The 23,346-nt window shown below is 31.3% G+C and overlaps 1 protein-coding gene across 9 annotated transcripts in view; it reads right to left on the bottom strand.

Annotated features, from left to right (window-relative positions):
- LOC127735722 (exocyst complex component 4-like) overlaps window positions 1-23,346 on the bottom strand; it is a 58,448-nt gene that overhangs the window by 12,679 nt on the left and 22,423 nt on the right. For 3 of the 9 annotated variants that reach the window (XM_052245991.1, XM_052245998.1, XM_052245997.1), the window contains 8 exons: window positions 22,104-22,124; window positions 15,470-15,550; window positions 14,553-14,640; window positions 7,971-8,034; window positions 7,357-7,457; window positions 6,222-6,239; window positions 2,113-2,186; window positions 998-1,136 (listed from right to left, as the gene is read on the bottom strand). In XM_052245991.1, coding sequence (XP_052101951.1) covers window positions 998-1,136; window positions 2,113-2,186; window positions 6,222-6,239; window positions 7,357-7,457; window positions 7,971-8,034; window positions 14,553-14,640; window positions 15,470-15,550; window positions 22,104-22,124 — 586 coding nt within the window. Of the gene's footprint in view, window positions 1-997; window positions 1,137-2,112; window positions 2,187-6,221; window positions 6,240-7,356; window positions 7,458-7,970; window positions 8,035-14,417; window positions 14,508-14,552; window positions 14,641-15,469; window positions 15,551-22,103; window positions 22,125-23,346 lie in introns of all 9 variants that reach the window. The other 6 variants (XM_052245995.1, XM_052246000.1, XM_052245992.1 and 3 more) reach the window with 5 other exon arrangements.

Below are 23,346 nucleotides of genomic sequence, written 5' to 3'. Positions count from 1 at the left end.
ACCTTCTGTAAACCAACTTAACGACATTGACTTTTGATGTGGTGACCGGCAATTTTTGATGCACAAATTTCTGTGTATTATTAGTAACTTTGACTCTGCATCAACCTCAAATTTGGTCTCTGGTGGAGAGTTGTCTCATTGGCAATCTTACCACATCTTCTTATTTTTTGATTTTTTATACATATCTGACCTTCTCTGTAGTGTAAACACACTGAAGCTACACCTGTGCATTATTATCTCATATGATTCCAGCAGTAGTAAGACATCATAAACAGTCAGGGGCATTACTTAAACAAGTAACTTTTAAAATTACCTATACAAGTAATGTTGAAAATGAGGCTATTTTAAAAATTACTTATATAGGTAACTTTTCTAAATATTATTTTTATAGGTGTCCAATTATACAGATTTTACTAGCTTTAACAATTTTTCACAGTGATCTGGTTATTTTTCCCATGAAATATAAAATCTAATCCTGAAGAAACACTAATTGCCTTTCTGACGCACTTATCTTTCATATTCACGCTTCTGGGTCAAAGATTGGTCTCTTGGGACTATTAAAATATAGTTTTCCTTGAAAATCTTGAAGATAGACAGATATAAATAGATAGAAACTTGTGAATTAATTAAGACTTGAAGTTATTTATAACTTGTAACCCAAAACAAATATATTTGTTCCATAAATAAGTGTTATTACTAATTCTTTCAAAGATGTATTAAATAACTAATTCAAGTAATATTTTTGTCATTATTTTTAAAGTAACCCTTTATGTCTATATTTCTTTCAAATCTAATAAATTCTCAATTTTATGATATAAAATGATGTAAAAATTCATGAAACAACATATAGTCCATTTTTCTACTGAAATTTAAAATAACTCTATTGAGTAATTTTATAATTTTTAAAAACAAAAATTACCTATATAAGTAACTAAAAAAAGTTACTTGTTTAAGTAATGCCCCTGACTGATAGAATTAAATCAAATTATACAGTTACCTCTATAAGCTGAGTTACAGGTATCTCTATATTCCTTTAGTATGTTACATATCATGTTAAGAAACTGGTCCCCATAGGTTGGTAAACTCTGCATTAGCTCCTGTAGTTTCTGAATGTTTCTGTCTACAGTAACAGTACTCTGAAATCAACATCGCACATGATTTTAAATAACTTTGTATTTAACGTTAACTTTTTCAATGTACATTTGTAGATATAAGTTGTACTTTTTTAACAAAAGTGCACTCAGTGAAATGTAACAGTATCTTAAAAAGACCAAAACACAAAAACTTAACATTGAACAATGAACCATGCAGATGAGGTCAAGGTCAGATGATACCAGCCAAAAAGACATGTTCACCTTACAATCAAGTTGACCTGCTGCTTTTGTATCCGAGACACAGACCAAAACACAAAATCTAACATTGACCAATGAACCATGAAAATGAAGTCAAGGTCAGATAAAACTAGCCTTTCCAAAATGCACATCTAACAATTATTCCATATAACAAATATGGTTGGCCTATTGCTTATACTATCTGAGAAACAAACCTAATCATTTAACTTTAACCTTGATCACTGATCCATGAAACTATAGTTTTTTTAAGCCGTGGCTTAACCATAATGCATCTACATACAAGGTATGAAGCATCCAGGTCTTCTACCTTCTGAAATATAAAGCTTAAAACAAATAGTTTACGTTGCTGCTGCCAGAAAAATAAATCTCTGTCTTGCATTCTGGTGACAATAAAATATCACAGAAAATTTCAACTTTAGCAAAGTAACCTGCATGAATTTATCTATCATGCTTTTGTTTTCATTCAGCTTTATTGTTTACTTTTTTGTTTGTATCATATTTTGTACTTTCCTGTGTTTTTAATTAGCTTGTTTGTTTTATTACTTGTTTCTTTCAGAATTCCAATTAATAATGATTTCAAAATATCTATGTGGAATCCTTTGAAAATAAAGATCATAAATGAACCATCAATTCAAGCAATATTCATTGAAAAATATTTCTTTGTATATTTTGCAACTACCTGTACAAAATGCAGTACTCTTCAATAGTTTAACTGTCAAAATACTAATAGTTCCATTGTTTCAAATGTCAAAATACTTACAGTTAAAAGTGGTCTTGTCACTCCTAAATCTTTCTGAGTTTTGTGATCAACAACATGTCTCAATGCATCAAAACCTGCAGAAAGAAGATAAACCAAATTAGCATTCTCCTTTAACAGTCATATATTTACAATAAAAACTAGAGGCTCTAAAGAGCCTGTGTCGCTCACCTTGGTCTATGTGCATATTAAACAAAGAAAACAGATGGATTCATGACAAAATTGTGTTTTGGTGATGGTGATGTATTTGTAGATCTTACTTTACTGAACATTCTTGCTGCTTACAATTATCTCTATCTATAATGAACTTGGCCCAGTAGTTACAGTGGAAAATATTTTGTAAAAATTTACAAAAATTTACAAAATTTATGAAAATTGTAAAAAATTGACTATAAAGGGCAGTAACTTCTTAAGGGGTCAATTGACAATTTTGGTCATGTTGACTTATTTGTAGATCTTACTTTGCTGTACATTATTGCTGTTTACAGTTTATCTCTATCTATAATAATATTCAAGATAATAACCAAAAGCTGCAAAATTTTCTTAAAATTACCAATTCAGGGGTAGCAACCCAACAATGTGTTGCCTGATTGGTCTGAAAATTTCAGGGCAGATAGATCTTGACCTAATGAACAATTTTATCCTTGTCAGATTTGCTCTAAATGCTTTGGTTTCAGAGATATGAGCCAAAAACTGCATTTTACCCTATGTACTATTTTTTAGCCATGTCGGCCATCTTGGTTTGCGGGCAGGGTCATCGGACATATTTTTTAAACTAGATACCCTAATGATGATTGTGGACAAGTTTGGTTAAATTTGTCTTAGTAGTTTCAGAGAAGAAGATTTTTGTAAAAGATTACAAAAATTTACGAAAAAATGGTTAAAATTTGACTATAAAGGGCAATAACTCCTTAAGGGGTCAACTGACCATTTTGGTCATGTTGACTTATTTGTAGATCTTACTTTGCTGAACATTATTGCTGTTTACAGTTTATCTCTATCTATAATAATATTCAAGATAATAACCAAAAACGGCAAAATTTCCTAAAAATTACCAATTCAGGGGCAGCAACCCAACAACGGGTTGTCAGATTCATCTGAAAATTTCAGGGCAGATAGATCTTGACCTGATAAACAATTTTCAGTTTTGCTCTAAATGATTTGGTTTCAGAGATATAAGCCAAAATCTACATTTTACCCCTATGTTCTATTTATAGCCATGGCGGCCATCTTGGTTGGTTGGCCGGGTCACCGGACACATTTTTTAAACTAGATACCCCAATGATGATTGTGGCCAAGTTTGGTCAAATTTGGCCCAGTAGTTTCAGAGGAGAAGATTTTTGTAAAAGTTTACGGACGACGGACGCCAAGTGATGAGAAAAGCTCACTTGGCCCTATGGGCCAGGTGAGCTAAAAAAACACTTAGTTTTATATCTTGGATAATCCAATATCATACATCAATGTACATAGCTATCTTAATTTTTTTTTACATAAAAGGTAGAAAAAGCATGTGTACAATTCTGACTAATTACTAAAGATATTAAAAAAAATATCTTGTAAACAGAAAACATTGTAGATTATTCCCTTTACAGGCTTTGTAAATATATGTTGTTTTTTTTCTATTCTGGTTCCATTCAAAAATATGTTTTATATGCCAATATTATTTGATCTTTTTCTGTTTTTGTTAGTTTTCAAAATTTTCTACCATGAAAAAAGTTTTAAAAATATCATTAAAAAATTAAGTTGGATCTTTCTTTAGAATAATTTGTCCCAAGTAACTCAAAAATTATTAGATAGCCCAAAGTAATTCACAAGTAATATTAACTGATAAAACCAAGTAACTCAAAATCATTTAAAAATATCAACACTTGTAATCATTAAAATATGGATACCAAGGAAAGGAACCAGCCAATGAAGGTATAATGATTAAATCATAACCTGATAGATTCAGACAATACAAGGAAGAATGTTTATGGAATGGTTATGAGCAAACTATTTGCCACATACAAAATGAAAGTAAAAAAAAAACGTATACAATTTTTACAAACAAAAACTTTTTTTTTTATTCGAACTGTAAACAACATACTGTATATAAAATTATAATTATTTTGGTCTCATACCATTTTTTTAAACTGCATATCAACAAAAATAACATAACAGTTCATGCAAACAATAAAAATAAATGATAACCATAGGACCAGATGAGCTAAAAATGTACAATTAATATAGGTCAATAAAACATAAATTCTAGTCATAATTTCCTTATATTTGTTGGAGGCTGCCTACTCCCCATCCCCTAACCTTACATCAAGTTATTTTATGGTAGGTGACTTATTATCTGATGAGATCTGAACTAGTACATAACAACCATTCAAAATAAATGAAACATAATCTACGTGAAAATGTTTTAATGGACTAAATCCAATGTCTCTGCTTCATCTCTAGAAGTCACTCCAGTAAGAAAAAGGGCCAACAAACACATACTAGGACTAAAACGGTATTGTCATGGCAAATTAAAATATATATGTAAATATATGGTTAATTGATTCCTAAACTATTTAAACTATTTATATGATATTTAACAATTCATGATATGAGGGGGTTTCGCATGGCCCCCTCCCCAATGGGCAAAATATAATATGATGAACTTGAAAGGGTCTTGTCATGGTAGCTCAAAATATATATGGTTTAAGTAAGGTGGGGAACTGAACAGTTTTTACACATTTAACAATTAACAATATAAGAGGGTTTGGCATGATCACGAGCAAAAAAATATCTATAGAATTTCCCCAAGGGACTAGAAAAATCTTACCAAGGCAATAAAGGCTTCATCAAAAAGGAAACATAAATATAGGTTAAGGAGAGCTACTTTTTGTAGGACTTGCTTCTTTACTTCCCAAGATGCATCATTACACCAAGAAAAGGTAAATTAGTATCAGAGATATGAATTGGGATGTAAAACTTAAAAGAGTCAATGAATATAAGATGCAACATCATAAGAAACATATACATGCAAATTAATTAAACATTATCTCATATCTACCTAAGATAATGATCTGAAGGCCTAGGGAAAAGATAGCATTTCACATTTGTGTTTTGTTTCATAATTTTTTAGAAGATGAAAAGCAATTAAATATATAGTTGAAGTTTCCATGGTGACATTTAATGAAGATAATATGTTTTACATATTTTTCTCTGATAGGAAAACAATAGATCAATTTTCTTTTTCAAAGTGGAAAAGAGCAGCATTGTGATTATTTTTTCTTATAATGTGAAAACCCTTGAAGATTTTTGGTAAAAAATAGAAATTATGTTTAAGGCTTAAACATTGGTACAAGAGGAAATATAAAATTTTGAAAATAAATTCCCTTTTAAATAATTGAATTATGTTTTATCAAGGAAATAGTGAAAGCTAAATTAAAGACAGCTATGATGGCTATGGTCATTTCATATGTAGGTTTTTTGAAGTGCTATATGTCTTTTCATGAAATAGTAAACATATACATGTATTCAAATAATTGGGAAGAAATTTGTGGTCTTTAATGGTAGATGTGGGCATGTTTACATGGATTTGGGGCAACCTATTCTAGTGCTTCATTTTTTGCAAAGTTACAATGGTTATCATATTGGTAAAAGTTGTATTTGTTTTCTTCGAAAAAAAAACAGTTCACCTATAAAGACAATACATCTGCAGTGTTTTTGGTAGATACAAATTGAAACTGTCAAGCTGCCATTTCAAAGCTATGAGCAAAAATACGAAGTGCACATGAAAAAAACAGAGAAACACTTAAAAAACTGTGGACAACAAGGATTCTTCCTTCAACTTTGTTGAGGCAAACAAATAAACATGCAAATTTAATGCATTCAGTAATGTCATGTCATATTATCAAAAATTTTCATAAAATAGGTGATGCATAAAAAAGATATAACAAGATTCTTGTTTCTCAAACTGTATAGAATTAGGTAATAATGTTAAATAATACGTTATTAAGAAAGAGGCAAGATATCTTGCACATTAAAACAAATTAGAAGGGGAGATTACAAGAAAGCATCACAATATCAAAACAACACAGTCACATGACAACAATACTACAACATGTGACCCGACTTACTTCCATCTTCTTCATCAACTATCAACAAAGTTCAAGTATATTAAAAAATTGTATTACAAATCCTTGTTAAAATGAGTTACAGTGAAATTCTTGATGTTATAAAAAGTAGTTTTTCAAATCTTGGTCGAAAATTAAAGTTTATTACATTTTTTAATAATAATGTAAACAATTATTTTCATTTTTCAAAGAAAAAATATAATTTATACCATTTTGCTTCCTTCAAATCGTGGTGAGTATTCACTTTTCATTTGGAAACTTGACAGTTAAGACTTAGCATGCAGTCTATTCTAATCATGTTATTTTGCAAAAAAAATCATTTTATTGGCCATGTAAGGCCCTTATTGCCGTCTTTCTTTGTGTCTATATATTAACAACATGGCACATATTAAAACAAACCAACTGTTTAATACCATTACCATATACTATAGATGATGTATACGCCTCACCAATGTGTGGTGATGGGAAATAAAGACAGGCAACTCAGAAGCATTAAACTATCACTTCACTGTGTTTGGATCTTTGTTTGTTCTTAATGCAAAATATGGCAAGGTGCATTCAACTATGATCTTAATTGACTAGGATGGCCATTTTTCCTGCCGAAGGTTGTGGGTTTCACTCCATGTTCTCTGGTTTCTTCATCAATAAACACTGGCAGACATGATATAGCTAAGAGTGCTGATAGTGGCCTCAAACACCAACAAACAATCAATCTTAGTGTAAAAGCCAAATGAAGAATGACATCAGATTTAATTATGTTGTGTTATTGACATATATCCTATATCCCCTTTAATTTCTGTGGATATTTTTCTATTAAAACAGGTAAAAGACAACTTCCTTAAACCTACAATCTTAAATGTGATTGTCAGTGAATGTGAGATGATTGAGCTCAGTTATAGCTGTAAGGTTTGTTATAACTTCTTCATACCATACTATAAAATAATTTGACAAATGTGAAAAGAATGAATGAATGACCTTAGTTTGTTAGTTTCAGAGACAAATACCATTCTAGTATCTATAACCTGATAATTCTTTTTTACAAAATTTGTAATGAAATCGTTGTTATAGTCTGCTCATTAATGAATCAAGTCTGATTTGTAAGAAATACAAAGTACAATATAACAACAATGTCTTTTACCTTTAGTAGCAGCAGCTATGCTTGAGGACACTGTGGCATGAACTTGTCCAAGAAATATATTCTGTATGAACTCGGTTACAAAAGACTGTAAACTTGATGTTCTATAAATTAAAAAAACCAAGATATTGGTGTCTGACAGAAATCTTAAAAGTGCTTAAACCACACATCTCATTATTAGCTACTGACCAAATATGAAGTTATTCTATTCAGTAGTTCCCTGATAAGAAGGTAGAGAAAAACACTTGTTGGACAGACAAGGTGAATGGAACATTTCTGCATGAACTTTCATAAAAATAACTTGACTGAATGTTCTTTAAATAAACACACACAAAAAATATATTCTGCATGAACTTTGTTTGATTCTGAGCAAATGAGGGGTTCTGAAACTTATTCCAAGGTCGCAAAATAGTATTCTTCTTTTCTATCCCTTGGTTGAAATGCATTAAATATTCACTCTTTCAAATTTGGAAAGAGTTTCATTATTATGTGATAAAGGAATTTGCACCTAATTGTTGTCTTGGCTTTAGGCTGCCTGGATCCTTTGTTTTTATGTAATGTTCCTATTGTTTATCACATCAACATATACTCCATATTATTTCTCTAATACTACTTACCCATCTTGACAAGCTACTGCATCTTCTACTTCTTTAATGAAAGCTTCTAATGGCATGAATATGGCTGTAATAAGAAGAACAATTTATAATCACATACACAACCAAAAAAAGTTCTAAATAAAATCAACTCCTTGGATTTGAGTATCTTGATTCAATCCAACATGAAGTTACTTTATAACAAATCTATGTCAAGTTCTCGGATATTATTACAAAAAGTCCTTTTGAGGATTAGCAGCCAATCATCAATAAATCATTGCTAAGACCGATCTCAATTTTTCCCCAGCTGACTTAAATACACCTGAAAATAATCACAATTGGTCTGTTATTCTTTGTCTTGTGACACCAAAAAATACAAGAACACGATTTATTTCCTTCAATGGTAGACAAACTCAAAACTGGTATATAGACCATTGCAATAAAAAATTAAGTTTGAGGAATAAAGCTATTCAAAACTAGAGGCACTGCAAACAAAGCTCACAAATGATACCCAACCTCTTGCAAAGTCCAATAATTGCTATGGGAAGTCTCAAAAATAATTCGCACCAAAAAGCAAAATAGGAGGTGCAAAGTAATACAATTTTATGGTTAAGATTGTGAGAAAATTTCAATAAATTGTAACATGGGTTTTGGAGAAGTTGCAGCATTTTTGGTAAGGGAAACACCCAAAAAAAAATTCTTATGAAAAAAATATAGAAGTTGCCTAATGGCACCAAATACATGTTATTAAGATTGTGAGAAAGATTCATTAATTATGATCAGAGGTTAAGGAGGAGATGCAGATACAAATGTGTATTAAAGTGTGTATATATGACAAAGGTGTACTAGAGTATGCAAATATGACAAAGGTGTACTATAGTGTACACATGACTGTTAAAGGAAAATGATTCTGAAAAATTAGTATAAAGCAGCCACATGTTCATATCTAATCTACCCATTAACCTATTTACAGATATATTTAATTATGATCAAGCCAGGCCAGAGATCAATATTGTTATGAAACTTCTAAACTATGGCTAAATTATACCTGAAATTACCACAGACTTTTACCAAAGATTTATATTTCACTTATATTTATTATGCCTATAAATTATCTTTAAATGTGTGTCTGATGATTTAATCTATACTTTTTACTGCCAACAATCTATATATATATTTATTGCTGATTTAAAATATTTTCTCTCTAAATGTTGCCAAAAAATTCATAATAACACAGATTTTAGATGACATTTAAATCCCCAGGAATCATTAGAGGAAAACACATAATTCAAAATTGTAAAGATGATTGTGGTAAGTGTTAAGAATATTTTTTAAATCTTCAGATAACCGACATTTAAATTTAACAATATTTCATGAAAATATCATGTTACAATGTTTAAATCTATAATTATGAATTATACTGAATTAGCTCAGTAGTAGTTTTTTGTTAAATGGGTGATAAACATTGCTTAGTTTGAAAATAATCTATCTTGGATGTTAAAACCAAAACTTATTATAGATTACAAAATGGAGTTTTTCTTTTTCTTGAACATGAAATAAATTGAAAAAAAAATTAGTGAGCTGGTAACAGAAAATGGAATTTCAAGCTGTGAAACAATATAAAACAAATTTTCCTGGGATTTTTAAAATCATTACTTGCTCAGACAATTCAGCATGGTTATGCAACAATCGGACTAAAATCTTAAAACATGTTTCAACATCAGGAAACACACTTCAAGAAATTTCAACCATACCAGTGTGGTATATCGATGTGGCCATCACCAACACAGGAGATCTGTTGTTCTCAACAGAGGAAAATAACCTTAAAGTTGTACCCTTTGGAACAGCAATACCTATAGAAGCCCAAAATATAAGGGTACCAGCAGGAAGAATAGTGACGATTCATTTAAATGAAGAAAGGCGTGAAATCATTCTAGGAGTTTGTATGAAAGAATATAATAGGCAAGGGCAAATCGTTGTACTCAATGAGGAAGGGAACCACGAAAGAACATATCCACTTTTTGCTGCTCCAAACAGTATTGCTACTCACAAAAACATTATTGCCATTGTCGACAGAGCAGACATTCACACAAGAGACAGTAGTGGAAGAGTTTTCATCTTAGATCTTGATCAGAATGAAATTACAAATGTTTATAAAGGTTATGCCGACTCTTTTATGAATGGAAGTCATCCATTTAAACCATATGATGTGGTTTACACAAAAAGGAATACATTTATAGTTTCAGATACATGTATAAATAATCCAATATTACATGTTTTGGACATTCAGGGCAATTATCTAACATTCTGTAATACAAAGGATGAACTAGGGATTTGTCTGCCACTGTCATTGGCTATTGATAAAGATGGCTTCCTGTTCATTGGATCACAAACATATAAAGGCAGTTCTCATGCAAATCTGTATGTTGTGGAAATAAATTAAATTTATTTTTGAAATTATAGGTAGGGCAGAAACTTAATTTACATAATTTTAAAAGACCCCTCCCTCATAATTATTGATCATCAGACATTTACTAAAGTTTTAAATTGTGCAAATGGTTTGATATGTTCCATTATCTCTAAGAAATAGACAAATTTTGACACCTATGATAAGTTAGCCAAATCACAATTCATCTAATTAACTCAGCTTACTAAATTCTTATCCCAAACATTAGATTAAGAATTGTCAGACTTGTTTTTAAATGTTTTTAAATAGAATTTCCAGTAAAATGATCCAATGATTCCTTTAGTCCAAGTTTTTTACAAACTAACAAACAAGTCATGTTGGATAAGGACCCCCCTAACAAACTATGAGAATTAAGTATGTTTAACAGACATCCATCATACCATGTAGTACTTTAAAGTCCCACTGACCAAAGGGGAGAACAAATAAGAAGATTTCAGCCATTCAGCGGGGAAAATTTTCAGGCCGCAGGTCATTAACAGGGAAGTAGTTGTAATTTATCACACAGGGAAGTACATTTTAAGAAATTACTGCTTCTGTAACAAAGCCAGCAGTAGTATTTGTGGTATTTTTTACTTTGTATTATTTTTTAGTTTTGTATATATACATAAATGAACACCTTTATATACATGTGGTGTACATGGGAAGTGTCCGTTGTTATTCTGTGGTTTATATGTTGTAATGAACTATTATATTATTTATTTATGTATTTCTCTGTCCGAAGTGTTCTTGCTTTTATTTGTATTGTATTCCTGTCACATAATGTTGTCATTTTAGCGATATTTTTAACATTGCTATATAAGCGGGGAGGCTAGCCATAAAACCAGGTTCAACCCACCATTTTTTCTTAAAATGTCCTGTACCAAGTCAGGAATATGGCAGTTGTTATCAAATAGTCCGTTTCTATGTATGTTGTTTTTGTAGCAGTTCAGTGTTTCTGTTGTTCAGTTGTTTTCCTCTTATAGTTGATGTGTTTCCCTCTGTTTTGGTTTGTGACCTGGATTTGTTTCAGTTAAATTGACTTCTGACTATTGAACAGTGGTATACTACTGTTGCCTTTATTTATACTTATCATATAATATATGAATAAACAATATAAGCATTAAAACAGACTAAGAGTTGTGACTATTTTAGGCAGATATGTTATAAATAAGGGAAATACTATTTTAGTCAAATAAGTTATACATTGGGGAAATAACTCTTCTCTGACTTTAATTTTAAACCCTAAATATATGTATATCGGGTTTTTTTGGCGATTTGATGACAAAATGGGCAGATTAAATTTTCACTGTGTATAATTTTCGCTGAATGGGAAAATACATCCGAAAAAAAATAATGTATAGTATTGTTAACAACATAAACTTGATTGACTGACAGGTAATCGATTGCAAATAAATATGAGTACTACAATTGAAAATACACATAATTCACTGAACTTTCAAGGAACATAAAATATGTAAAGACATTGGGGCATGCTAAAACTTGAAGGTTTTGATCATTACAGATTAACAAATGTCTGTGTAAATGTGATTTATTTTGATTTTAATTTCACATCAGATGCAAAATGTTCGTGTTATGACACCAATCAATAAATCATCGCTAATTAACATCTTTTAACCTGTCACTGATTGCTGTATACACTTTCTTGTGATCTACCGAACAACACAACAACACAAAAGACTCGACAATCAACAGTATACGTTTGTAATGTATGAAACTTTCAAACAATGATAAAGCTGGGAATACGCAGTGAAATTTACACAGGGTCAAATGTTCGCATTTCTTTAGCTGCCGCAAACAAAGCGAAAATTAGACACACTCCAAAAATACCCGATATACAGTACATCTATCATAATTTAAGGACTTGATGAACACTAAATTATAGATTTTGGAAGGTGCATGTGTTTTAACCAATAAATTTCACAAAACATCCATAAAACTAAATCACTCCATTGCATACATATTTCATTAGCTTTTTTTATGATTATACTATCACTATCACTTGATACTTCTTTGACTTTAACAAATGTAAAATACCATAGAGCCGTACATTGCAATAAAAAACATTGATTGGTTGGATTGAAAAAAGGTATCCAATTTTATTTTAAAGTGGTAAATCAAGAAATTTTAAGACAGGAGGAAAAAGAAATTTTGCGAAAGATGATCTACGTTTACAAAATTTTCCAACTGCAGGTTGGCTAGAACCTCTTTATGCAAATCCCTGAATCCACCAATGGCCTTCACATTATAAATAAAGATATTCAGACGTATAATCTTTCTCACAAACTTAGTAATGGTGCAGGTGTTCTGCAATTGCTGTCCATAATGAGTTGTAATTGAAATACTGGTTTGCTATTTCTAACACGTGGGAGATTTTATTTGACATGTTTTGTTTTAATCACAAATTCTTTCTTCCAAAGGGCAAAGCACTGCTTGTCACATGAGATAAAAAGCTCAAACTAAATACAAACAACTACAACTTGTATTAGTGACATAAAAAAAATGAAAAAAAACAAGTAATTAATTTCATGCATCCAAAGCGCTTTTCTGGATTTACTTTCATCAGGAACTCTCAAAGCCAAATATTTGAAAGCCGAGGATGTATAAGAACAGTTGAAGAGCTATATAACCAAAAAGTACTTAACAAATAGCCAAATCCATCTAAGGTCAACTTTGCCTGAGGAAGCTGAAACCTTAGTTTCTAATTTTAAAATTTATAAATGGACAATTTTAGAAAGGTTTGTTATTAATCACTACTGAGCTGATGATACCCTCGGGGACTAATAGTCCACCAGCAGAGGTATCGACCCAATGCTGTAAAAAATGAAAACAACATATACATGTAACTTGTAATTTAGTTTTCATTGATTTTCATTGATTTCACGTTTCCTGAAACATATACCTGTAATATTTTCATTGGGTTTACACAATGTCATGTGTTATTCTAATGATACCTATGATCTTGTTTACACCACCTCATGTGATGTGGTTAACATAATCTTCTGTGTTATTTAGTTGTGATCATTTCTACTTCTTGTCCTGTTTTATTTAGCTGTGATCTTGTTTGCACAATCTCCTGTGTTATTTACCCATTATCTTGTCTGCATCATCTCCTGGGATACTTACCTGTGATCTTTATTACACCATCTTCTGTGTTATTTACATGTGTTCCTGTTTACATCATCGCCTGTGCTATTTATCAGCAGTCTTGTGTACTTCATCTCCTGTGCTTTTTCCTGTGATCTGGTCTACAACATCTCCTGTATTATTTACCTGTGATCTTGTCTGCACTATTTCCTGTGTTATTACCTGTGATCATGTCTACACTCCCTCCTGGGATACTTACCTGCAATCTTGTTTACACCATTTCCTGAGTTATTATCGGTGACCTTGTTTAAACCATCTCCTGTGTAATTTACCTGTGATTGTGTTTACACCATCTACTGTGTTATTTACCTGTGATTGTGTTTACAACATCTCCTGTGATCTTGTTTACACCCTCTTCTATTGATGTTGTTTACATCATCTCCCGTAATATTTACTAGTAATGTTGTTTACACTGGGTTTACACATTTCCTGTGATATTTACCTGTGGTATTGTTTACACTGGGTTTACACATTTCCTGTGGTATTGTTCACACTGGGTTTACACATTTCCTGTGTTGTTGTTTACACTGGGTTTACACATTTCCTGTGATATTTACCTGTGATGTTGTTCACACTGGGTTTACACATTTCCTATGATGTTGTTTACACTGGATTTACACATTTTCTGTGATATTTACCTGTGATGTTGTTAACACTGGGTTTACACATTTTTTGTGATATTTACCTGTGATGTTGTTTACACTGGGTTTATACATTTCCTGTGATATTTACCTGTGATGTTGTTTACACTGGGTTTACACATTTCCTGTGATATTGTTCACATTGGGTTTACACGTTTCCTGTGATGTTTACCTGTAATGTTGTTCACACTTGGTTTACACATTTCTTGTGATATTTACCTGTGATGTTGTTTACACTGGTTTTACACACCATCTGATGTTTACCTGTGATGTTGTTCACACTTGGTTTACACACCATCTGATATTTACCTGTGATGTTGATTACACTGGGTTTACACACCATCTGATATTTACCTGTGATGTTGTTCACACTGGGTTTACACACCATCTGATGTTTACCAAGTCCAACTTCTGATAAAAGGTTGACATGAAATAAATTTCCCTGTGATAAAAAAAACAATGAGTAGTTTTAAACTTTTTAAGTTTTGTATTTTAACCCGTATAGTGCGTACAAAAAGTTGTTATCTACCTTACACATCTATCCTACTCACTGTTACTAAAAACATAGAGACTTTTTTAAATTGAGTTACACTGCCTCACTTTATACTTTTCAGCTCTTGACTGAAAATGCTAACAATCACATATAGAACATTGACATAATACAGAATGGACAACTGGACTGTACCAGAAAAGCATGTAGTAAGTCTCTTAAAATTATGCTGCTGACATTTTATCACTATCAAAACAGATAGTGTAATATATATCAACACTAAATTGGATTTGTTAACTGAGAAGGAAGTTCATTACAATTTCTGAAGTAAAATATTGGTGAAACATTTGGAAATTGAACATAAATCATGGGAAATATGTTTCTGATTTATTCCTGAAGTAATACTTTTTAAATGTTCTAAATCTTGCTTCTTAAAATGCATGTTTTAATTGTTTTTCGTTTCCAATGGTTTCAGTTGTATTGGTATACTGGCAGATGATTTAGTAATGGTAAATCACTGAAACACGAAAAGGAAATCACAGTCAACTAGCATATGCCAGATGGAAACTTCAGATAATCATCTACATACAAATTATATGTTTCATGAACTCTTGCACAATCTGAACTTTAAACTTTTTTAAAATTTATAAATGCCAATGTCACTGTATTAGCATACAGAGGTCTTGCTTTCTGTGACTTTTGTGGTCATAAGATAGCACACATTTATATTGTTGTACAATGTTCCCAAATAAAGGGAAATAAAAGTCACATCCATACTTACTGTATCAAAAGTCATGTTATCATCTACATAGCTGTTGGTACTCATAGCATGGATAGAGGCATCAAATCTAAACAATGACATCTGTAAATAAAACAACAAAAATAAGAATATAGAACTTCACTAGTATCACTGGTACCAGGTCAGGATTGATTGCTTGCTTAACGTCCGCTGGCAAATATAACATGCTTATTCAGTATGATCCTAGACAGAAAGTCAAATACACAAATGTACATGTAATTCAACATTGACAGCAAAAAAAAAAATGATTGAATAAAATCAAGCTGATTTCATTTAAAAATCCTATAGATATAGTTCTATATGATTATGTGCTGTATGTATCAAGAAATTAAGATATTCTACCAATTCAATATGAATAAGATGGCCTTCTCATTACAACTAACTACAGTGCATTTTAAAAAGTGTTCAAACTATTTCAAACAATCAAAGTGACACCTAGAGATCAACTCAGTAGAATTATACAGTTGAACAATACAAAACTGTCAAGGTAAAACAAAACATTTGCTTCTCAGGCAAAGTTCTGTGATCCAAATGTCCACAAAACCAAATGTGTTTACAATTTTTAAAAACAAAAGCCAAAATTTTGAAATTCTTCATTCCAATATTTCAGATTCAAATTAAGTGCCTAAAACGCAATGTCCAATGTGATTCAGCAGTCTTTACAAACAGTGTGACCAATATGATATCTTCATTGGGGTCTTTCCAGTAATGAGTTATGAGTAAAGAAACAGAACAAGCCTCTGCCGTTTCAAATTATATATTTCTAATGAGCACAGCAAAAAATCCAAATAAGACTTTGCTTGATCAAAAATTTATCAAATTACTGATCTTTTTTTTTTGTATGAATTAATATATGTACTGGCATTCATGGGCAATAAAGTATAAACTCAAATATATACTTTCAAGTGATCAGGACCAGGTTGAAAGTACATTATTCATCCTGCATGAACACATAAACATTTGTATTTTCTAAAATATTAATCAAATAAATTTATACTTTGCAAAAAGAGACAAAATGTTTTAAAACACAAATATAAATTCAACATTAAGACACTGCAAGAATCATTTCAAAATTCTTTAATAAATATTGAAACAGAATAATAATTGATTGATTGATTGGTGTTTAATGCCACTTTCAGCACTATTGACTATTTCCTAGCAGTCAGTTATAATTGGTGGAGTACCTTTGGCAAGAAAACTGACAATCTTAGTTATTAAGATTGGAGTTGAACGCACCTGTGATGTGCTGGACAACAACTCACAACCTCAGTGTTGACAAGCTAGTGATACAGTACTTAGATCAAATGGCCACAGAGGTCCAGTCTGCACTGTTAGCCACTAGTCCGATGGCCAAGACCAGTAAAATTTTATTCGAACTAGTAAGTATTTGCAAAACTTTGTTGAGGCATATAAGAAAAAGTGGGAATATTTGTCTTTGGACTTGTAGTTGGAAAAGATTTTGGTGTAGGCTGGAGACCTCAAACAGAATAATGAATGATCCTTCAAAACTCTAACAAATTATGCTTCATCAGAATACAAATGCATTTAAATAATATATTTCCTTTTTTTAATTACATAGAAAAAAACAATAAAAGTGTATGGAACGCCACAGCTGTCTTATGTGGTACTCTGATATTACTTTATGTTGTTTTATTATTACTTGATGATATTTTGTCTTTACTTAATATGGTTTTGACATTACGTAATGATGTTTTGATATAACTCAATATGGAATAGTCATTACTTAATGATATTTCGATATTACACGATATGGTTTCGTATTGACTTGATATAGTTTTGTCATTCCTCAATATGGTTTTGTCATTACTCGATGTGGTTTCACCATTATCTAATGTGGTTGTGTCATTAGTCAATGTGGTTTTAACATTACTTGATGTGAATGTGACTTAACGTTATGTAGTTGTTTCATTACATGATGTGGTTTTGTTATTTTGTAATGATGATTTGCCTATTCTTTATATGGTTTTAACATTACGTAATGATGTTTCAAAATTTGACGATTTTACACTACATGATGTGTTTGTTTCATTATTTGATGTGGTCCTGTCATTCTTTGATGTGGTTATCCCATTACTTGATGAGGTAAAATCACGTGACCAATTCGGAAAAACCTGTTCTATTTTTAGATAGATTTCCATGTTGTATGTGCCTTGGATGAGTGTGACCATCCATCGAATTAGAGTTCAAATTAAAGTTCGGGTTACTGTTTGAGTTAAACTTTGAGTTAGTCTTCGATTTCGAATTCAAGTCATTATTAGAATTAAAGTTTAAGTTAGCATTGAGTTTCAAGTTGGACTTCGAGTTTGAGTCACATATAAAGGTAGAGTTCTAGTTACAACATTAAATTTGAGTCATCTTTTGAGGTAGAGTTTGAGTAAGATTTGAATTTAAGTCTCATTTAGATTAATTAAGATTTTGAGTTGAAATTCGAGCTATCTTATATGAGTTCGTAATTAAATTTTCTATCGCGGAACAAGGACTTTTGCTCGGGCTTCCGAAAAGAGGGCATCGGGGTATGCGTACAAAAGATAAACAATGTTACAGTATACAAAACGCAACATAGAAGTTGAAATAAAGTTAGATGTGGTGTGATTGACAATGAGACAACTATCCACCAGAGTTTATATGCAGTGGATGTAAGAAATCATATATAGGCAACCGTACAGCCTTCAACACACCGTATAGTCAGCTACAAAAGGCCACCATGCACCATGTGAAAAAATTCAAACGAAAAAACAAATGGTCTTATTTATAAATAAACAATCTACAAAAAAAAATTACACACATTTATACAACGACAACAATTGAACTTCATGCTCCTGACATGGGGCAGGTACATAAAAAAAGTGCACGTGGCGGAGTTTAACATGTATGTGAGCGCTAAATCCTAATCTTACATCGGACTGTTACAGTTGTGTAACAGCACAACACGAGAAAAAAATGTAAACTAGACAAAGTGATGCTTCCGCACTCAACTCATTTAACCGCTTATACCCCCAAAATGACAAAAAAAAGTTCAATTATCTCCCAAAAGAGCAAAAGATAATAAAAAATAAAAACCCTGACCACATGCACACCTTCAATATATGTACAAACAGACAGTAAAGAGAAAACTTCCTAGGATTCAAACTGTAGGAGGAGTTATGCGGAATAACTATATACCCATAATGGGACGGACAGACGGACGGACGGGCAGACGGACGGACGGACGGACAGGGGTAAAACAATATGCCCCCCAACTTTTAGTTGCGGTGGCATACAAAATAGTTTCATTTGGCTGATTCAATAGATCGGTATGACTGGGTAATATAAATCCTTCGGGGCGATCTCGGATGCTCCATAAAGGCACCCGTCGTGTTATTCGAGAAAGTACAAACCCAGTGATTTGGTTTTATTTGGTAGTTTACCATCAAGGAAAAGATGACGGTATTATGGTTACGACCACTGGAACATGTCCGTCATCACATGTGAAACAGATATTCCAAAAAGTTTATTTTTCAATTAGTGCGAGGTCGATCAGGGAATTCAATTGATTACAAATAAAAGATTGATATTCGTATAAGTTCAAATGATCATTTACGCTAAAAATAAAATTGGAGAATTCTTATTTTATAGTATTGATGCTTTGTCGCTTAGTCCGAGCCCCCCTCCCCCCGTTTCCCTGTAACTTTAGTGTGAGTTGATTTGAAGTGTTTCATTTGTTAACAATAAAGTTCAAGTCTTTTGATTTGTGTCGAGCCTGCGACATCAATGTAGCGGCAGTGAGAAACAACAAACCTATATTTCGTCGTCGATAGTGGCGTCGGCGTCTCCATCTCCATTTTTTTTTTATTTCTATTGAGTTTAACCTTTCATTATACATGTTACTAAACATGTATGCCATCATAATTTTGTACTTTTAGAATATCATACTGTATTTGTTTACCTCGACTATTGTATGTATTTATATTGTATGTTTCTCTGTAAACTTGTATTTAGTTTTTAGAGAATAAAGTATCTATCTATCTATCTACAGATCGTTAGGTTTCAAGTTTTTTACTTTTTTCATTTCGGGACCTTTTATAGCTTACTATAGGGTATGGGTTTTGCTCATTGTTGAAAACCATACAGTTTTGTTTTAGTTAAATAAAACCGAATTAAACTATTTTGACATGATACATTTGTAAACCTCAATTTCAAGAAAAAGCATCTACAGAAAAACATTTTAAAAAAAAATTTTTTTTTACCGATTAATGTATTATATATAAATGTACAGCCGACCAACATGACGCTTTTACACTTACAGCAGCAATATCAGGCGAGTCACAGGGTTTCGTGGAATATTTTACAAATTTATTACAAAAATACTGCTTCCGTTTGAGAACTTAGGATAAAAACAACAGGACCAAGTGGTTTGGGGATATCCCAATTATGTCCGAAATACTGTAAACTTTTTAATACTTTTTTTCTTATTATTGTCTGCCGTTCCCCTTTTTCATACCAAATAACTCTGAACAACCACTCGAACTTTGATTTGAACTTTAACTCAATGGATAGCGATACCCATCCAAAGCACATTAAACAAACGATATATTGAAATCTGTTTAAAAATAGAACATATTTTTTCCGAATTGGTCACGTGGTTTTACCTCATCAAGTAATGGGATAACCACATCAAAGAATGACAGGACCACATCAAATAATGAAACAAACACATCATGTAGTGTAAAATCGTCAAATTTTGAAACATCATTACGTAATGTTAAAACCATATAAAGAATAGGCAAATCATCATTACAAAATAACAAAACCACATCATGTAATGAAACAACTACATAACGTTAAGTCACATTCACATCAAGTAATGTTAAAACCACATTGACTGATGACACAACCACATTAAATAATGGTGAAACCACATCGAGTAATGACAAAACCATATTGAGGAATGACAAAACTATATCAAGTCAATACGAAACCATATCGTGTAATATCGAAATATCATTAAGTAATGACTATTCCATATTGAGTTATATCAAAACATCATTACATAATGTCAAAACCATATTAAGTAAAGACAAAATATCATCAAGTAATAATAAAACAACATAAAGTAATATCAGAGTACCACATAAGACAGCTGTGGCGTTCCATAAAAGTGACGCTAACCAAATTTGTACTAGATCTGAGTTTTGTGGTAATAAGTATTGTGTATTGGTTTCATAATGTTTGGTTGGGGCAAACTTAAGTTACAGAACGGAAACTAAAAATTTTGCAATTTTTCGATTTATAAAGGAGCATAACTCGATAATGGTTAAAGTGACGCTACCAAAATTCAACTTGATCTGTGTTTTGTGGTAATGAGCATTGTGTATAAGTTTCATAACATTTGGTTTAGGCAAACTCAAGTTAGAGAACGGAAACCAATTTTGGGATGTACGTACAGATGTACAGACGGACAAGGATAAAACTTATAAAAATGTTTAAAAAAATAACTCAAATAAATTGGGGTCTTCCCTGTGAAATAAGCAAATGCAAGTTATTGAATTTTCAGCATTCTTTTCTTTTATTACAAGATAGAAAGAAACACAAACTACCAGTATACGTTTTTCTTTCCTTTTCGAGAAAATATATATTAATTCTGTCAGTGTATATGGAAAATATATAGATTGTAAATCTGAAAAGATTACAAATATTAGAAAAAACTATATTTGACTGATAGTGTGTAAAATTGTTGAAACTTACATCAACTTCCTAGAAACAACAGAACTATTTTTTATATTAAACTTTAAAACTAGATTGTATGAGTATTCACATTGCTTTCCATCTATAAACAAATATTTTCTATAAAGATTCACAGAATTAAAGCTGTTCTTATTTTTTGCTTCAAGAAAATATGTTGTATTCTAAACATGGCTTTGAAACAGGAAGAAATGCATTTATAAAACAAAAAACAAACAAAAATTCATCTCAGGTCAACAACATTATTAATAGTATGTTGAATAAATTTATTTTCTTTTCATACTGGTTAAACCTATGAATTTAGGACATCAAATGCAGAATGTCAAAATTCTGTGAGACTAACATTTTTCTTAACATCACAAATAAGTTACTATAGAATACTCTGTTACTGTAATAAAGTAATTTATTGACAAGTAACTGCTCAAGTTATACTGATACTTTTAAATTCCCTATAACTTAAATTAAGTTTGATATTTGAGAGCCAGTGATCAGTTTCACAAAAAATCTTCCTACTAAAGTTGATCGTATGTATCCTGATGAATTGTTCATGACTTATAATCAACTTTAGTGGTAAGTTATTTTTTGAAACTGATCACAGATGCTGACCTGAATGTATCTATATTTTCCATTTTATGGATACCTGATGTTTTGACGGTATTTTTTTTTCAAGGTTTCTCTTCTATTCTGGAAGATAATCCTTTACTCTTATTTTAAAATAATCCAACAAAAGAACTCCATGTACTGCTGGTTATGTCTATATATGAATAGTATGAAAATTAGTAAAGCTTTATGCTAATTATTGTTCAACTGTTAGATTTATACTACTAAGGGAGATAATTTGAAAGCATAGTTATAAAATCTTGGATTAATAGACCTTATCACTCTTTCCTTTGTCCTAAAAACAGAATAATTGGTATAACTTTCATGTAATAAATGATTCTAAAGTCTTATGTCTTAAAGAAGAAATGTAAACTTTAATTCAAGTGAAAATATAGTGAACAAATATGAAACACAAGGAGACAATCAAAACAGAATATGAGTATAAATGCAAAACACGTCACAACATAAATGATGAAATTTAGAAAATCAAAAAACCAATTTTCTGCATATCAATTTGATCACTGTGAAAAACAAACTGTTGACACACAGTTATGTCTTGCCTGTACACATAAAATTCAAAAAAAGACAATTTGATGGACAGCAACGTTGCTTATTATTTCAAAGTTGATTGACCATGATCTTGTTGGCAGGGCCTAGAAATGGTCGATAAACTCAGATGTACTGATTGTAATGCAACTTTATACAAAACATCATTGATCTGTCACAAGTAGTTCTTATCTAACTGACTTAAGCAGAAAACTTAACATTGAAAATTGTTAATATAAAGTCACTGGACTATGACCTGGGAGCAGGGCTGCAAAATAGTTGTCAAACTGATATGTACTGATAGTAATGCAACTTCGTATTAGATATCAATGATCTATCACAAGTAGATCCTATCAACCTAACTTAAGCAGAAAACTTAACATTGAAAATTGCTTGTTAATTCAAAGTTGCTGGACCATGACCTAGGGGGCAGGGCCTTGAAATAGCCGTCAAACTGATATGTACTGATTGTAACGAACTTCATAGTAAATATCAATGATCTTTCACAAGTAGATCCTATCAAACTAACTTAAGCAGAAAACTTAACATTGAAAATTGCTTGTTAATTCAAAGTTGCTGGACCATGACCTAGAGCCTTGAAATAGTCTTCAAACTGATATGTACTGATTGTAATGCAACTTCATAGTAAATATCAATGATCTATCACAAGTAGTTCCTATCAAACTAACTTAAGCAGAAAACTTAACAATTGTTGACAACAGAGCCAGAGCAGGAGCCGTCATTGCCGGAAAGTAATCCCTATGTCTCGCTTTCCGCGACTTTTGTTGCAGGCGAGACAAAAACTGATCAATGTGGTGTTATACCAAAATGGTCTATTTTGGTATTACCTATTACAAAAAGTTATAAACTTTGCAAATTCATATTTTTAATTTAATGTTCTATACTTAGAGGTTTCATATTAGTTAAAATATTATGCAATCTGTTATTAATAATTTATTTTCATACAATTA

This window comes from Mytilus californianus, unplaced genomic scaffold (assembly GCF_021869535.1).
Source record: "Mytilus californianus isolate M0D057914Y unplaced genomic scaffold, xbMytCali1.0.p SCAF_3, whole genome shotgun sequence".
In the NCBI taxonomy this organism is placed as follows: Eukaryota; Metazoa; Mollusca; class Bivalvia; order Mytilida; family Mytilidae; genus Mytilus; species Mytilus californianus.
Note: the sequence above shows the minus strand (reverse complement) of the source record. Positions and strands in the feature narration are given on the sequence as shown.